Genomic DNA, 17,271 nt, shown 5'->3' with positions numbered 1-17,271 from the left:
AAAAACAAAAATACTGGAGACGAGGGTGGTACAGATTACTCAGAAGAGACAAAAGCATTTTTTCTGTATTAAAAACCTCGTTGTTAACGTTCTGTTTCAAATATTCACATGCGTCGTTCTTCTATGTATGTATTCAATAAATAGATTCACCATCTCGTCTGTAAAAGCACCGAAATAAAAAGTGATAAAGTTAAAAAAGCATTCAAGTGAGAAGGCGTATATCGTGTTTTCCAGGAATGAGAAACAATACACATATTTACAGATACTTTACTCGCCTCTTAATATAACTTTCTGCAAAATTTAAAGAATTTGCAAAAAATGTGTCATAATCACTACGCTTCGTCAGTGCTAGGTTGGTTCGCTTAATCTTTCCGTTACAATGTTTTGTGAGTAGGCACGCATTAATTGTACATGGCTCGAATGCGTTCAGTAAAGACACAATAATGTAGGCTCATTGCTGGGACTACTGTAAACAAATTTTGTAAGCATCTAGGCTCATAAACTAAAATGTCTGAAACTCTCGTTCAGGAGACCACACGATTTAGAAGATAAGACAACATTATTTAAAAGAAATGACAACTTTCTAAAATTATAATCAAAGGAACTCAATACACGTATAGAAAACAAATAAAGGCCTTGTTACTTGACAACTAGAAATTGAGCTTTTATTTATTACATAAGAAATAGATAAAGCTTATTTTTAAATAGACTAACAGAGTACTTTCTGGGCTTTCTTTCTTCCTGGGCGAAGATTGATTATGCTTATAAAAAATGGTGTAAATGATTTTATAATAAAAAATTTCTAAATTCTAAGTAAAACAACAACAACACTTTTTCATTTATAAGAATATGCTTCATAATAATATCAGGATGGAATTTTAGACAGAAACATACGTCTATAGTTTAGAACAATAGAGACGTAAGAATAATGATAGTGTACATCCTACTAAGGAGAGATTGTTTCTGTAAAAATTTTCTTTAATTTGTAAGTTCACATCTGACATACACAACTTTATCCAAAAGCACTCCTTTGTTTTTGTCTTGTATAATCGAGTTGAATGAAATGCTTTGAACAGTGTTTCCCAGCGTCTCCGGAATTTGATTCTCATGCAACGGTTGGAAAGAAAAATTTTCATTCTTTAGCCGCCGTGAAGGAATAATGACGGAATAGGCTTGTTGATTGTATTTCGGTTGTTCCAATAAGCGAGGAGAAGAATTGTCACATTCGTAGGTCTTTGAATTCAACTGTGACAAAACAGAAAATTTTATCAAAGAAGAAGGAGAAGTATCATTATGGTGATGCTGTGGAGGAATTGGAATTGGACGGTGATAGACATTTATGTTAGCACGGTTATACCACACAACAGAATATTGACAAAAAGAAGGCTGTGCTGATAAATTACCACCCGATATAACATGTGACGCCAAGCAGTTAATCGAACCAATGACACTATTCTCAAAAGCATCAACTTTCCATAGATACAGCGTTGGTGTATTGTGAAAATTGTCCACCATATTTTTAAATCTGGTCTGGTAAGCACACTTTAGTGAAATACTTTCACTCAGTGATTCTTCTTTAAGTTTAAACGCATTTTTCAGTTGTTCAACACGATTTGCTGAACTTGCAACAATCTTACCCAAAACATTTTTGACTTTTCTTGTTCCATCTTCAAGTGATTTTTCAAATACATCAATCATTTTGCACAGTTGCGTATCGTCTACATATCCAGAGGCTTTCAGAGCAAGTATGGACACATTGTTCCTAACAGCTTCCATTGATTTTAGCTTGTCTCGAGCATAAGCTTTTGCTTTGCAACTGTATTGCTTCCGATGATCCATGAATACAGTATCCAACTTTCGCTGCAATCCACCCATGTCACAATCAAGTTTCAGCTTCTCCATGTCATTGTCTGTAATTACTGCATGCTTCAGCGCATTACGATCAAACTCATTAACGCTCTTATCCACATGAAGCTTCAAACTGTATATCTCCGCTTCTATATCTCGAGTGATAACTTGCAAAGAGGTTTCAATCTCTTCTTTAATTTCTTTCTCTTCCTCTTCAACTTCTTTTAAAATGGCATCCAACTTTAATTGTGCCGACTGAACTTCGCCCTTTACTTGCATATATCCTTGCAGTTTCCTCTCATTCTCAGAAACAACCATTTTCTGTAGGGAAATCATCACGTGATAGTCTCGTGATTGTTCCAGATGACTGCTGTAATCCTTGAAAATGACCTTAATATAAAAATGGACATATCATTCTTGTTGTTCAGAAGTTATGAGCAGGACTATAAAGCATAAGATTATTCCTAGCCTGAAATTTAAAAGCTAACCATAATCAACACAGGAAAGCTTGAAAATGTGTTAACTGATCAAACTAAGAATTAGGAAATATGCACTGGCTAAATACAAAATTCAATCTATTTATATTCTTAGAAAGTTTTTTTAAGGTGACGAAAGCTGTAGTTTTCCAACGTTAAAAATATTACCACTTATCTGTTCAGTCATTGTCATTGAATAACACAGATAGTATCATGTCATCAACAAGCGATTTTATACTAGGCTAAGTTCTACAGATCGACGTGCCGTTGGACGATATGTGTTGATACGTGATGGCCGGTCGATGACAGATACTTCTGTGGAAACAGCCTAGAATAAACTCGCTTGTAGTTTTCTGTTTGTTTTCAACCCTGCTCCTTTTTGCTAATTAGGCTTTCTCAATGTTGGGGAAGAAGATTTCCCGTTTAATAGGCACAAAACATCCACAAATTTTGCCCAGAATTTAGGTGACAACTTGGTCAAAAATTGATATCAGCATTTTTGCTGATGACATCATCAAATTTAGCTAAAAATTAGCTAAAATATGGGCTTTGCAAAATAATTGTAAAATTGCTTTGTATTAACCCTATTCGGTCCGGGGGGCGGGGGAGGGGCGGATTCTGCACCCCCTGACGGTTTTTTTAATAACTCCTTATTGCTATGTTATATAGCTATGAAACTTAATGAGTTTCAATATATTTATCTATTAGACACCTGCATGCCAAATTTTTAGGTCCCATACCTTTCAGAGGCTTTGATATTGGCCATTACTCGAAACTACCCCTAAATATCTCTATGAAATCCTTATCATGGGGAAAATTTAATAACTTCTGTTAGGATTGTCCTTAGAACCTGAAACTTGCAACACAACTTTGTTTTATTAAGAAGAATCATTTTGCCTAATTTGGACACGTGATTAACCCGATTTCGCGATTTTGTCGGATTTTACCCGAAAATTGGAAAAAACCGGATTTTCGGGTAATTTTTGGTAATTTTTTATGCGATCCATGTAAAACTCGGAAAATATGTTAAATAACTTTTAATTAGCTTTCAGAAACTTCAAACAGAATGCAAAAATTCGCTCTGGAACAAACGTAATTATATTGTAGGCAGATAGTAGTATTTTTAAGAAATTTCAAGCTTCTAATGACGTCACAGAAAATGTGCTGACGCAAGCAAAAAATTATTGCTGCCATTTTGTTCCTTTTCTGACGTACTATAAGTGTGCAAAGTTTGATTTAATTTGAACAACCCTATGAAAAGTTATTGGGGGGGGGGGGGGGGGCGGATTCCGCCCCCCCCAGTCATAGTATGTTCGAAAAACCCCGAACCGAATAGGGTTAATTCACACTAATGTAAGTAACAAAAAACAGTAAGTCAATATGTGCAGAGAAATAAATGCTTCTAAAAACAATATAATCAATTTTTTTACAGATATCGGAAAAATTTCGTTTAAGTTTAAAAATTGGTTGACATGGCAACATTTGTCATACTTTTATTATCAGTTGATTTAAGTGGACAAAATTAATCTTTTGGATGATATAAGTCGATACGTAAAAAGGTTGGATTTGATTCAACATTTGTTTGCAAGGCGCATAACAAAAATAAAACAATCAAAAATACTTAAGAATAGTTATCTTTTAGACTAATCATTAAAACCAAAACAATATGTCATGTTGCATTTCTAACAAAATATCAGGGTGAACTAAAAGCCCATAAAAAGGTATAGAAGGGTTGAGTCAGCTCCCTCCACTTTTTTCTAACACAAATAGGGTTAATACAACACCTTTTTATCACAACCGCAAACTTCATATTCACAACTTATGGTGCGATATTCACATTCTGTCGAGTGCTGCATTTCCTGGAATAATGAAAACACAAATTAATGAATAGTAATTTTCTTTGGAGAAACATAAGAAAGTTCTGCTATCCTATTGTCAAGTTATTTATTACCATGTAGGGAAGTATCTTCTCTCCACAACTATAACTACATAGATTTGCCAAGTGACTGCATTTGGTTAGATGCATCTAAACAACAAATGACAGTGCTTTATATCTGAAATTTCACACCATGAAAATAACATGCTCAATTAAAACTTCTGTATACCTCCAGCTTTCCCAACTCTCCTGTCCATTGACATCCTTTTACATGATGAAAACATCTAACTTGAATGGAAAGAATCATTCGGTCGATTAGAGGCACAGATGTCACCTAAAAATATTTTTAAAATTTGGCCTTTAATTGATATTATATTTTGAACTGTTTGCCTTGAAAGCTTCTCTTTTAAGTCATGTTGGAAGACCCTTGGTTACTAAGAAAGCTTAAAGATGTACGTAATCAAGCATGACAACTGAGTACTACGGTATTTAGACATTGGAAGTTTATGGACAGTGTTTATCCAAGCAAACATAATTAGTACCTTGTTTCGTGTTATTGCAACATAGCATTTCCTGCAGGCTAGCTCTGTATTCCTGGAATATATATATATACATAAAATGTTTAAGTCTAATTTTCACAATCCTAATACAGGCGCTGATAAACGTTAAAAGCCAACAAAGACAAATTAAAACCTTCATTCTATTACGTTGTTATCACTTTACTATAAAATGAGAACAAGAGAACAGCTTAATGTTACCTTTCTGATGCATCTTTCTCTAAGGCATCAAAACATCCTTGACACATAACATGTCCGCATGGTGGTTGGACAGCATTTCTCATAATCTTTAAGCAGACAAAGCAGTAAAGATCAGTAGAAACATTGCCAACAGTTTCTACCTCATAGCCAGTCATATTTTCCCGATTAAAATCTGAAGAAAAGTTCACAAATTCCTGCTTGGAATATATATTTTAATAGAAATCAAGCTGCTAGTTTATATTCTTTTAAAAATTCTTCTAAAATAAAACTAATTTATATCATATCTCTTTAAAGAAAAACAACTTTCTCTTTTAAACGAAACTTTATTTCAACTTTCTTTTTGTTCACAAACAAATTTTCAGAACTTAATGAATAATACGCCGTGAAAGAAGACTCCACAATAGAACTATTTTTTAAATAAACAGTATCTTGATATTTTTGGCTGTAAGACAAAAATAAGACAAAAAAAGACGTAAAGCCAAAATACACGATACAGTCTTTTTTACTATTTTTAGCATACGATATTCGTACTGTGTATGTAATCTAAACAATACACTTATGTAAACAAAGCATTTATGCACCACAAAGCATATATGCACCATGAAGCTTATATGCACCACAACGCATACATGCACCATGAAGCATATATACACCACAAAGTATATATGCACCACAATACATACATGCACCACAAAGCATATATGCACCACAAAGTATATATGCACCGCTTTGCTGCAAACTAAGAATTTGCTCATAACAAATATCGTCTTCATGGTATTTGGTATTTATGCATGTATATTTGACGGAACCAAAACGGAAGTAAGTCTATTTTGACTTTCAACTTTAAAGAATAAAAACGTTGCACAAGTCCTAACATATAAAACTAGCAGTAACGACAGGTAGCAGTAACGCTTTTAACCTTCGAAAATCCACATGATTAGTTACTAAATATTATTTTCAGACTAAATATACTTCTTTTTATCAAAGCACTTTTGCCAAAATTTTATAGCTATAAAACTATTGTCTTTAGTTAAAATATTCAGTTTTAAAAATCTTTAAACACAAAACGTCGATATCAATTATTTAATATTGACGTTTTACGTTGTTAGACCTATATTTTAATGGAGTAGGTTTTAAATTTGATGTTAGTGATATTTTTGAAACAATGCTTTATCTTCCGTTTTCAGTTCGATAGAAGTTGTTCACATGTTTAGGACCAGTACTAGCGATAGTTATCATGACTGAACTTGAGATTATTATTAGGCCACCCATCAATGATCACGTCATTAAGTTTTACTCCAGATGCGTAGACGATGCTCTCCTACTGTTAGAACATGAAGACATTCAACATGTACACCGCGCCCATAACAGCTTCGATATTAATCTACAGTTTAACGTAGACACTTTTGAAAACGAAGTACCACACTTCCTAGACATAGAAATTGCACCTGATGGTCTGTCAATTTTCCGAAATGACACCAAAACTGGCTTGTAAACTAATTACAACAGCTATACACCGTGGAATTATCGTAAAGCTTGGATGCGAAGCTTAGTTAACCGTGCAACTAAAACCTGTTCTCCTGCTAAATTGAAAGATGAACTTTAAAGATGAACAATGGTTTACAAGCGTCAAGAGTTCTTATTTAACGTTTTAATTACCTTCAAAATTTCTTTTTTTACTGAACTTTCTTGTAACATTTCATTCTGCTGAAAGATGTGTTGGATGTAACACGAAATATACATAAATTTTAAAATAAATTCATTCGTCCTATATTATCTGATTAGGATACTTTGACTTTATGAATTCAATTTTCGGACTTGCATTTACTCTCTATTATATTAAATTGTCAGCTAGAAATTGTTTTTTAAATTAAATTTACTTACATAAAATACTGAGTAAATAATGCAGTTGTTTGGACATACCTCAGGTCAGGATATGTTTTCCTGGGAAAGCAAACATATTACACCCATACAAAATTTTTAATAAGGAGTGGGTTTCAACTAAGCGTTTAAAGACTATAACACACAATTTGAAATGATCGTTCTAAAATGATCGTGTAAACAAAATGAAGAAAAGTACCTGTCATGATTTGAATCCTAACTAAATGTGGTTGATACAAGTAAAAGGGGTAAAGCATGGATTATAAAACAAATAGATTTAGCGCCGCATTTTTAAACCAAAAGTTTCGTACAAAAGACTTTACTAAATCAAAAACTTAAAGGGTAGTCTCTATTATTACAATGCATTGTCGTAATTTCTATTGCTAAAATATAACGTATTCAATGTTGTAGAATTAATTGCGGGGACTGACGTCCAATATTATACAATCATATACAAGAAGATAATAAATAGTTAACGCGTTTGTATTGATTATGTTTAGATACACAGAAAGTAAAAAAGCTCATGGTTATATTTGCACAATATAATGTAGCGGTGTAAACTTAACTCCTTATTTTTGATTGTCAAACTAGCTCAACGGAGCAACAAACTTCTCGAGCTGAGAGTCAACAAGCAACAATTGAGCCTGTGAGATATAGAAAGTTAATCATCATTGAGGCTTGTCCAAAATTTGCGTTGCTTAAAAAAGAAACGTGTATGATGTATTTAGGATTGACATGTATCTATTGTCGTACCTTTTCAATGTTTGTAACTTTACATGTATTCGTTTCCACCTTTGTTGCTGTTGTTGTTTTAAATGTTTTTTTTTTGTGTGTATGTTGTTTCGAATTGTCTTTGATGAAAGCATTTGCAAGGTTTTTGTTAATTCTGTTGTAACGCTATTAACTTGAAAAACATGTTCTTTGTTCTTGATAAATTTTAATAAAACAATTACAAGGCCGAATAAGCATTTGTAAATGGACGAAATTTTCTCAATTATCAGCTTTCTTTCAAAGTTATAAAGTTAAAAAGTGAGGTGAACTGGTGGAAAGTGGCTTTATGGGAATAACTTACTTCGTGAAAAGTTTTAGAAAAATTTTGGCAAATAATATCTAATTTTTTTATGACCTGACAAACCACGCGCTGAAAAGAAGTTTGAAGTAACTCAAGTGGTTATTTCAAGAACAAGTGTTCGCATGCGTCATATGAAAGAAAATAATTTTTAAATACAGACAAATGATATACCATTGGATTTTGTGTATGAACTCAATAGATAGATTCACTATCTCGTCTGTAAAAGCACCGAAATAAAAAGTGATAAAGTTAAAAAAGCATTCAAGTGAGAAGGCGTATATCGTGTTTTCCAGGAATAAGAAACAATACACATATTTACAGATACTTTACTCGCCTCTTAATATAACTTTCTGCAAAATTTAAAGAATTTGCAAAAAATGTGTCATAATCACTACGCTTCGTCAGTGCTAGGTTGGTTCGCTTAATCTTTCCGTTACAATGTTTTGTGGGTAGGCACGCATTAATTGTACATGGCTCGAATGCGTTCAGTAAAGACACATTAATGTAGGCTCATTGCTGGGACTACTGTAAACAAATTTTGTAGGCATTTAGGCTCGTAAACTAAAATGTCTGAAACTCTCGTTCAGGAGACCACACGATTTAGAAGATAAGACAACATTATTTAAAAGAAATGACAACTTTCTAAAATTATGATCAAAGGAACTCAATACACGTATAGAAAACAAATAAAGGCCTTATTACTTGACAACTAGAAATTGAGCTTTTATTTATTACATAAGAAATAGATAAAGCTTATTTTTAAATAGACTAACAGAGTACTTTATCCTGGGCGTAGATTGATTATGCTTATAAAAAATGGTGTAAATGATTTAATAATAAAAAATTTCTAAATTCTGAGTAAAACAACAACAACACTTCTTCATTTATAAGAATATGCTTCATAATAATATCAGGATGGAATTTTAGACAGAAACATACGTCTATAGTTTAGAACAATAGAGACGTAAGAATAATGATAGTGTACATCCTACTAAGGAGAGATTGTTTCTGTAAAAATTTTCTTTAATTTGTAAGTTCACATCTGACATACACAACATCATCCACAAGCACTCCTTTGTTTTTGTCTTGTATAGTTGAGTTGAATGAAATGCTTTGCACGGTTTTTTTTAGCATTTTCTGAATTTCATTCTCCTGCAGCTTTTGGAAAGAAACATTTTCATTCACTAGCCGCCGTGGAGAAATGGGCTGGTTACTAACCACGGTATAACTAACCACGTTTTGATTGTAATTCGGTTGTCCCAATAAGCGAGGAGAAAAATTGTCACATTCGTAGGTCTTTGAATTCAACTGTGACAAAACAGAAAATTTTATCAAAGAAGAAGGAGGAATTGAAATTGGACGGTGATAGACAGTTATGTTAGCACGGTTATACCACACAACAGAATATTGACAAAAAGAAGGCTGTGCTGATAAATTACCACCCGATATAACATGTGACGCCAAGCAGTTAATCGAACCAATGACACTATTCTCAAAAGCATCAACTTTCCATAGATACAGCGTTGGTGTATTGTGAAAATTGTCCACCATATTTTTAAATCTGGTCTGGTAAGCACACTTTAGTGAAATACTTTCACTCAGTGATTCTTCTTCAAGTTTAAACGCATTTTTCAGTTGTTCAACACGATTTGCTGAACTTGCAACAATCTTACCCAAAACATTTTTGACTTTTCTTGTTCCATCTTCAAGTGATTTTTCAAATACATCAATCATTTTGCACAGTTGCGTATCGTCTACATATCCAGAGGCTTTCAGAGCAAGTATGGACACATTGTTCCTAACAGCTTCCATTGATTTTAGCTTGTCTCGAGCATAAGCTTTTGCTTTGCAACTGTATTGCTTCCGATGATCCATGAATACAGTATCCAACTTTCGCTGCAATCCACCCATGTCACAATCAAGTTTCAGCTTCTCCATGTCATTGTCTGTAATTACTGCATGCTTCAGCGCATTACGATCAAACTCATTAACGCTCTTATCCACATGAAGCTTCAAACTGTATATCTCCGCTTCTATATCTCGAGTGATAACTTGCAAAGAGGTTTCAATCTCTTCTTTAATTTCGTTCTCTTCCTCTTCAACTTCTTTTAAAATGGCATCCAACTTTAATTGTGCCGACTGAACTTCGCCCTTTACTTGCATATACCCTTGCAGTTTCCTCTCATTCTCAGAAACAACCATTTTCTGTAGGGAAATCATCACGTGATAGTCTCGTGATTGTTCCAGATGACTGCTGTAATCCTTGAAAATGACCTTAATATAAAAATGGACATATCATTCTTGTTGTTCAGAAGTTATGAGCAGGACTATAAAGCATAAGATTATTCCTAGCCTGAAATTTAAAAGCTAACCATAATCAACACAGGAAAGCTTGAAAATGTGTTAACTGATCAAACTAAGAATTAGGAAATATGCACTGGCTAAATACAAAATTCAATCTATTTATATTCTTAGAAAGTTTTTTTAAGGTGACGAAAGCTGTAGTTTTCCAACGTTAAAAATATTACCACTTATCTGTTCAGTCATTGTCATTGAATAACACAGATAGTATCATGTCATCAACAAGCGATTTTATACTAGGCTAAGTTCTACAGATCGACGTGCCGTTGGACGATATGTGTTGATACGTGATGGCCGGTCGATGACAGATACTTCTGTGGAAACAGCCTAGAATAAACTCGCTTGTAGTTTTCTGTTTGTTTTCAACCCTGCTCCTTTTTGCTAATTAGGCTTTCTCAATGTTGGGGAAGAAGATTTCCCGTTTAATAGGCACAAAACATCCACAAATTTTGCCCAGAATTTAGGTGAGAACTTGGTCAAAAATTGATATCAGCATTTTTGCTGATGACATCATCAAATTTAGCTAAAAATTAGCTGAAATATGGGCTTTGCAAAATAATTGTAAAATTGCTTTGTATTAACCCTATTCGGTCCGGGGGGCGGGGGAGGGGCGGATTCTGCACCCCCTGACGGTTTTTTTAATAACTCCTTATTGCTATGTTATATAGCTATGAAACTTAATGAGTTTCAATATATTTATCTATTAGACACCTGCATGCCAAATTTTTAGGTCCCATACCTTTCAGAGGCTTTGATATTGGCCATTACTCGAAACTCCCCCTAAATATCTCTATGAAATCCTTATCATGGGGAAAATTTAATAACTTCTGTTAGGATTGTCCTTAGAACCTGAAACTTGCAACACAACTTTGTTTTATTAAGAAGAATCATTTTGCCTAATTTGGACACGTGATTAACCCGATTTCGCGATTTTGTCGGATTTTACCCGAAAATTGGAAAAAACCGGATTTTCGGGTAATTTTTGGTAATTTTTTATGCGATCCATGTAAAACTCGGAAAATATGTTAAATAACTTTTATTTAGCTTTCAGAAACTTCAAACAGAATGCAAAAATTCGCTCTGGAACAAACGTAATTATATTGTAGGCAGATAGTAGTATTTTTAAGAAATTTCAAGCTTCTAATGACGTCACAGAAAATGTGCTGACGCAAGCAAAAAATTATTGCCGCCATTTTGTTCCTTTTGTGACGTACTATAAGTGTGCAAAGTTTGATTTAATTTGAACAACCCTATGAAAAGTTATTGGGGGGGGGGGGGGGCGGATTCCGCCCCCCCCCCAGTCATAGTATGTTCGAAAAACCCCGAACCGAATAGGGTTAATTCACACTAATGTAAGTAACAAAAAACAGTAAGTCAATATGTGCAGAGAAATAAATGCTTCTAAAAACAATAATCAATTTTTTTACAGAAATCGGAAAAATTTCGTTTAAGTTTAAAAATTGGTTGACATGGCAACATTTGTCATACTTTTATTATCAGTTGATTTAAGTGGACAAACTTAATCTTTTGGATGATATGAGTCGATACGTAAAAAGGTTGGATTTGATTCAACATTTGTTTGCAAGGCACATAACAAAAATAAAACAATCAAAAATACTTAAGAATAGTTATCTTTTAGACTAATCATTAAAACCAAAACAATATGTCATGTTGCATTTCTAACAAAATATCAGGGTGAACTAAAAGCCCATAAAAGGTATAGAAGGGTTGAGTCAGCTCCCTCCACTTTTTTCTAACACAAATAGGGTTAATACAACACCTTTTTATCACAACCGCAAACTTCATATTCACAACTTATGGTGCGATATTCACATTCTGTCGAGTGCTGCATTTCCTGGAATAATGAAAACACAAATTAATGAATAGTAATTTTCTTTGGAGAAACATAAGAAAGTTCTGCTATCCTATTGTCAAGTTATTTATTACCATGCAGGGAAGTATCTTCTCTCCACAACCATAACTACAAAGATTTGCCAAGTGACTGCATTTGGTTAGATGCATCTAAACAACAAATGACAGTGCTTTATATCTGAAATTTCACATCATGAAAATAACATGCTCAATTAAAACTTCTGTATACCTCCAGCTTTCCCAACTCTCCCGTCCATTGACATCCTTTTACATGATGAATACATCTAACTTGAATGGAAAGAATCATTCGGTCGATTAGAGGCACAGATGTCACCTAAAAATATTTTTAAAATTTGGCCTTTAATTGATATTATATTTTGAACTGTTTGCCTTGAAAGCTTCTCTTTTAAGTCGTGTTGGAAGACCCTTGGTTACTAAGAAAGCTTAAAAATGTACGTAATCAAGCATGACAACTGAGTACTACGGTATTTAGACATTGGAAGTTTATGGACAGTGTTTATCCAAGCAAACATAATTAGTACCTTGTTTCGTGTTATTGCAACATAGCATTTCCTGCAGGCTAGCTCTGTATTCCTGGAATATATATATATACATAAAATGTTTAACTCTAATTTTCACAATCCTAATACAGGCGCTGATAAACGTTAAAAGACAACAAAGACAAATTAAAACCTTCATTCTATTACGTTGTTATCACTTTACTATAAAATGAGAACAAGAGAACAGCTTAATGTTACCTTTCTGATGCATCTTTCTCTAAGGCATCAAAACATCCTTGACACATAACATGTCCGCATGGTGGTTGGACAGCATTTCTCATAATCTTTAAGCAGACAAAGCAGTAAAGATCAGTAGAAACATTGCCAACAGTTTCTACCTCATAACCAGTCATGTTTTCCCGATTAAAATCTGAAGAAAATTCCTGCTTGGAATATATATTTTAATAGAAATCAAGCAACAAGTTTATATATTTGCAAAATTCTTTTTAAATAAAACATTCCTTTGTGATATGTCTTTTTGAGAAAAAACAAAATTTTTAGGGCTCTATAACTTATACCATAGAGACGCACTGAAAGAAGACTCAGCAATAAAAAATCATTTAATAAACAACATCTTGACATGATTGGCAGAAAGACAATGCAACTAATTGCCTATCAGATGTTGTTAAAGGGCACCCCAGTGAAAAAATTTTTTTTGAAAAAAATGTTATTTTAATAAGACAATACATAAATATGTCAGAATAAACCTTTTATATACATCTTAATTTTTATATCTTTTTTTATCTTAATCGGGTCTGTAAACAGGGTCGCATACAAAATGATACTATGCCAATAAACTGTAAGCAAGAATAGAAAATCAAATATTCATACCTTACTCAACGGTTTCACTTTATTCGTCAGAAATGTGAAAAATAATTTCAAAAAAAATGGCCGCCGCTATGATCTGGAAGGACAGTGTGCTTCGTCCACTAAGTAAATTCGGTCCAGTCCTCAAAGTACTTGTGATGTCATAAGAAAGTACCTAACTTTGCCGTTTAATACAAAACAAGAAAGAAAATATAAGAATCTCAACTTGCCTAACTAATAAAAGCCTTTCTAAAAGAATTAACAACTTCCTTGCAACAAGAACTTCCTCTTTTTTTTCGTAGTAATGTTTTTCTCGGAAAATCGAGGCAATTTGATTATTGCATCAGCCATAACATTAGCGCTCTACCACGGATGTCCAATATAAACAATTATTTCCAGCTTATATTTAGCATTTTTATTAACACAACGGTAGAGTTCCTTAAATAGCTAATCCAAGTTAGCCTCGAAATGATAAATCTTCTTATCTTCCGTGGCGGGACCCTTGAGCGAGACGAAGAAACGGCGGGAAAATTCCATAAACAAGACTGCCAGTCGCTATGCCGTTTTGTGTGGCTTTTGGTTGTTCAAATCAAACAGAAAACAACAAAAATGTTTCTTTCCACACCATGCCTAAAAAGCAATCATTATTTAAAAAGTGGGAAGTGGCTATTGGGAGAACAGATTTACCTCCAAGTGGAAGATTATGTTCTGATCATTTTGAACAGTCGTGTTATGTCTCGACAACAACATTAAAACAGGAACTTTGTGGTGACTTGTATTCAGCACGTAAAGGTACCCGTCGCCGATTGACACCTGATGCCGTGCCAACCTTGTTTAAACATAAGGAAAATAAAAATAAGGAGAGAAGCACTTCTGTTGGCCGATCTACACGTGCTGAACATGTTAGGGTAAGATTACATTGGTAATTAATTGTAAAGTCATCTGCGTTATTATCTTGATACTTTTTAATTTAGATTGTTACAGAGGCAATGGCTTCATTCGAATGTGAAACAGATGCTCCTGTAGTTTATCAGGACGATACATCTGAGATAGAGCCTATAACATCAGAGGACCATTTTCAGGTATTCAGTTACTATCCATGGCTGTAGCTGTGCATGTATTGCTACAGATTTCATATAAGTTACGTCGCATATTATTTTCAGAATGCTGAAGTTCAAACTGATAGAATTTACAACGTCCACGCTCAGACAGATACAACAAACCTGAGACGAGTAACAACTACAGATTTCGGTTGCAATTTCAAGGAAATCATTTGCAAAGCAAACGTTTCAACACAAACTGACTTTGATAATAATAATAATACACAGTTAGAACAATCCAGGTAAGCACCAACAGTTAGCAATATTAATTGAAAGAAGGCATTTTCGTTGGGGTGTTTTTTTTACTTATGATAATATATTTTATCGTAGATTGTTGCAGTTTTGCACATCGACGCCCAATCGCCGTGATTATTCTTTTAGAGATACAGAAAGTGGTTGCAGTGACGATGATATGTCATCCTCGACCTTTGGTTTTTCTTCAAGTCAGTTTAAAATTATTTATGGGTGTGTGGTGTATCTTGTTGACAGTATTTACTTGCGCGTGTATTTTTAAATTTTGTAGCGAATTCTAGCATTTTGATAGATGAAGATAATTCGCTGAACGTTACTTCAGATGTTGCTGATGACAATGTTGTACCTGCATCGAATGCGGGAGAAACCGATGAAAAAAAAGATGAACGTAAAACAGATGATGGATGGAAAGAAAAAAGTGTTGAAGGTATGTACAACTCGTTCTCTGGGGACGAGAGTGAGTTTTGTATTCACTTATAATTATTTGAGTACACTGGTCTCATTCAGGTACTTCACAACTGAAGGAAAGTTTTTTATCTGAAACAAGTGAAGTTGGCAATGATACAAATGATTCCGATTTTGACCCAACAGTTCATGGTGCATCCAGAAGTTTCGAAGAAAGTGAATCCGATATCAATGAATTCGCCGAAAATACATATGATCACAACAACAGATGCTTTATCGTGTATGGAAGTCAAATTGATGTGTTATTGAACAGATGTTCAAAGTGTGGGTCGCTTGTGAACAAGTCAACAATTCGCGAATCATTTCGTAAAGGTTCCCAGCTTTATCTCCACATTACATGTACCAAAGGCTGCACTTATATTTGGAAATCTCAACCAGATTTCAAATGTGTGAAAGGTCAGGGAAATCTTGATATTGCTGCTGCCGTAAAAAAAGTGTAGTTGCCGTCTTCTTCTTCGAATTCGGCCCTTATACGGCTAACAGCGCAAGATGGTATAACCCGTCTAACATGGCGACCTAACTTATCATGTATCCACCAGGTAAACTGTCTATATGCTGCATATCTATACGATCTAAAAGTAAAAATAAATGAACCTATCTTTAATCCATAACGAAATACAGTTTCATATGTGCAAAAAGTTACCCTACTTGTTTGGAACGTTATTCCTGCGCGGCAAATAAGCTCCTTCTCTATCTGCCAAGTTCACCAGCGATGTCCACAAAACCTCGACGTTAAGGCACACTGGACTAAAACCTGGATGATCAATTATACAGCCTAATGATAAGAATATTTTTATTGTTACTATTTCTAATATGTGAAATTGTTAGATGTTTTATCCGCCGAAAAAGAAATTGACTCACCAATATTCTCCTTTTCAATCATCCGTTTTGTTTCTTCGACCTCTACACAACAAATGCATTCAATAGGAAAATACTTTTTTTGGCAATGTCCACATTTGCACCACGTTTCACTATCCACGTCGCATCTTCCCTGTTTTCCCATCTCTCTTTCTACATCACTCTCATTTGCCTCGCTACTGCAGTCAGTCCATTCATCTTCCCCACCCTCTGATATAACGACTGGCTCAAAAAGGTATGGTAAAATATCCTCTGCCGTTTTTACAGTTGTAGATTCCGCCATTATTGACATGTGAAATGAGCTCGTTTACCACAAGAACTTATTTACGCATTTTTCTGGTACAAGAATTATCGGCCAGCTTGGTTCATACTTTCTTATGACATCATAACAAAAATATAGACTGGCGCGAGTTTGAACATCGAGACGGAAAGGAAAGCAGAAGTGGAGAAGGAGGAACAGGGAAGCTGTAGAAGAATTTGAAGGGTATGACTTTTTTCCATATCTTTCGAAGCAAAAGAATGCGACTTTCGTTATTATTGGCATGATAGGAATGTATCACTAAAATATCATTTTCAATGCAGGAATCCCTTTAAAGTCGAGGGAGCTAGGTTCGAATAAATGAGCAAACGTCACATCGTGCAGAAAGTCCGTGAGCTCAGTAGCACACCTTCTAAAAGTTTGTTTACTTACTGTTTACATTGTTTGTTGATAAGACGTCTTGTCATAATGATGAAGATTATAACTCAAAAAACTTAGAATTGGATAATTCTCTTCATAAAAAGACTTTACAAAGCCACAGCCACACGACTTAGAACCTTCTCACAAGGGAGAAATTAATGATGCAAAGTGACGAGCTGTCTTTTACTGACTCAAAGCAACGTTCTTAGCAAAATATTTTCTTTTTAAAGAAAAAATATTTAACCCTTTTTTAACATTCGTTTCGTCAAAAAACTTTATCCTTCGCTTCAGTAAAGGCCAAGATACATTTGAGATTTCTATTTCGAAACTGTCTGTTTTTTTTTTTTTCATTTCAGAAATTTTTATTTCAGAAATATTTAGAAATATTTTGAAACATTTCGAAAGC

The 17,271-nt window shown here is 34.1% G+C and overlaps 4 protein-coding genes across 7 annotated transcripts; 1 reads left to right on the top strand and 3 right to left on the bottom strand.

Moving 5' to 3' along the window:
• Positions 1-207: 207 nt before the first annotated feature.
• On the bottom strand, positions 208-8,639 carry LOC130635565 (uncharacterized). Of its 2 annotated transcripts, XM_057444924.1 has the most exons (7): positions 7,593-8,639; positions 4,959-5,130; positions 4,743-4,794; positions 4,430-4,534; positions 4,276-4,350; positions 4,109-4,183; positions 208-2,238 (listed from the first exon to the last, which is right to left on the bottom strand). In XM_057444924.1, exons 2-7 carry the CDS (start codon positions 5,111-5,113, stop codon positions 979-981), a joined length of 1,722 nt encoding a protein of 573 aa, XP_057300907.1. In that variant the 5' UTR covers positions 5,114-5,130; positions 7,593-8,639; the 3' UTR covers positions 208-978. The 2 variants fall into 2 exon arrangements, with proteins under 2 accessions (XP_057300907.1, XP_057300906.1); XM_057444923.1 differs by lacking the exon at positions 7,593-8,639 and having other exon boundaries at positions 4,959-5,274.
• Positions 8,640-8,924: 285 nt separating this feature from the next.
• Positions 8,925-13,871, bottom strand: LOC130635568 (uncharacterized). 3 transcript variants are annotated; one of them, XM_057444927.1, is made up of 7 exons: positions 13,742-13,871; positions 12,903-13,074; positions 12,687-12,738; positions 12,374-12,478; positions 12,220-12,294; positions 12,053-12,127; positions 8,925-10,185 (listed from the first exon to the last, which is right to left on the bottom strand). In XM_057444927.1, exons 2-7 carry the CDS (start codon positions 13,055-13,057, stop codon positions 8,935-8,937), a joined length of 1,713 nt encoding a protein of 570 aa, XP_057300910.1. In that variant the 5' UTR covers positions 13,058-13,074; positions 13,742-13,871; the 3' UTR covers positions 8,925-8,934. The 3 variants fall into 3 exon arrangements, with proteins under 3 accessions (XP_057300910.1, XP_057300909.1, XP_057300908.1); XM_057444926.1 differs by having other exon boundaries at positions 12,903-13,087; positions 13,536-13,791; XM_057444925.1 differs by having other exon boundaries at positions 13,536-13,791.
• A 197-nt stretch (positions 13,872-14,068) lies between these two features.
• On the top strand, positions 14,069-14,437 carry LOC130636807 (THAP domain-containing protein 1 A-like). The gene has a single exon (XM_057446653.1). It carries the CDS (start codon positions 14,069-14,071, stop codon positions 14,435-14,437), a length of 369 nt encoding a protein of 122 aa, XP_057302636.1.
• Positions 14,438-15,154: 717 nt separating this feature from the next.
• LOC130635577 (P2X purinoceptor 7-like) lies at positions 15,155-16,488 on the bottom strand. The gene is made up of 3 exons (XM_057444938.1): positions 16,190-16,488; positions 15,977-16,103; positions 15,155-15,900 (listed from the first exon to the last, which is right to left on the bottom strand). Exons 1-3 carry the CDS (start codon positions 16,476-16,478, stop codon positions 15,726-15,728), a joined length of 591 nt encoding a protein of 196 aa, XP_057300921.1. The 5' UTR covers positions 16,479-16,488; the 3' UTR covers positions 15,155-15,725.
• Positions 16,489-17,271: the final 783 nt, after the last annotated feature.

This window comes from Hydractinia symbiolongicarpus, chromosome 3 (assembly GCF_029227915.1).
Source record: "Hydractinia symbiolongicarpus strain clone_291-10 chromosome 3, HSymV2.1, whole genome shotgun sequence".
Lineage (NCBI taxonomy): Eukaryota > Metazoa > Cnidaria > Hydrozoa > Anthoathecata > Hydractiniidae > Hydractinia > Hydractinia symbiolongicarpus.
This window is presented reverse-complemented; position numbering and strand designations above follow the sequence as displayed.

Coding starts and splice junctions, on each gene's coding strand:
- LOC130636807 (XM_057446653.1), top strand. CDS start 14,069: ATGCCGTTTTGTGTGGCTTTTGGTTGTTCAAATCAAACAGAAAACAAC.
- LOC130635568 (XM_057444927.1), bottom strand. CDS start 13,057: ATGACTGGTTATGAGGTAGAAACTGTTGGCAATGTTTCTACTGATCTT. Junction 12,479..12,686: donor TTGCAATAACACGAAACAAG/GTACTAATTATG, acceptor AAATATTTTTAG/GTGACATCTGTGCCTCTAAT. Junction 12,295..12,373: donor GAGAGTTGGGAAAGCTGGAG/GTATACAGAAGT, acceptor TTTGTTGTTTAG/ATGCATCTAACCAAATGCAG.
- LOC130635577 (XM_057444938.1), bottom strand. CDS start 16,478: ATGTCAATAATGGCGGAATCTACAACTGTAAAAACGGCAGAGGATATT. Junction 16,104..16,189: donor GATTGAAAAGGAGAATATTG/GTGAGTCAATTT, acceptor TCTTATCATTAG/GCTGTATAATTGATCATCCA. Junction 15,901..15,976: donor AGGAATAACGTTCCAAACAA/GTAGGGTAACTT, acceptor TTTTACTTTTAG/ATCGTATAGATATGCAGCAT.
- LOC130635565 (XM_057444924.1), bottom strand. CDS start 5,113: ATGACTGGCTATGAGGTAGAAACTGTTGGCAATGTTTCTACTGATCTT. Junction 4,795..4,958: donor GAGAAAGATGCATCAGAAAG/GTAACATTAAGC, acceptor TATATATTCCAG/GAATACAGAGCTAGCCTGCA. Junction 2,239..4,108: donor TTTGCGGTTGTGATAAAAAG/GTGTTGTATTAA, acceptor TTTTATATTAAG/GTCATTTTCAAGGATTACAG.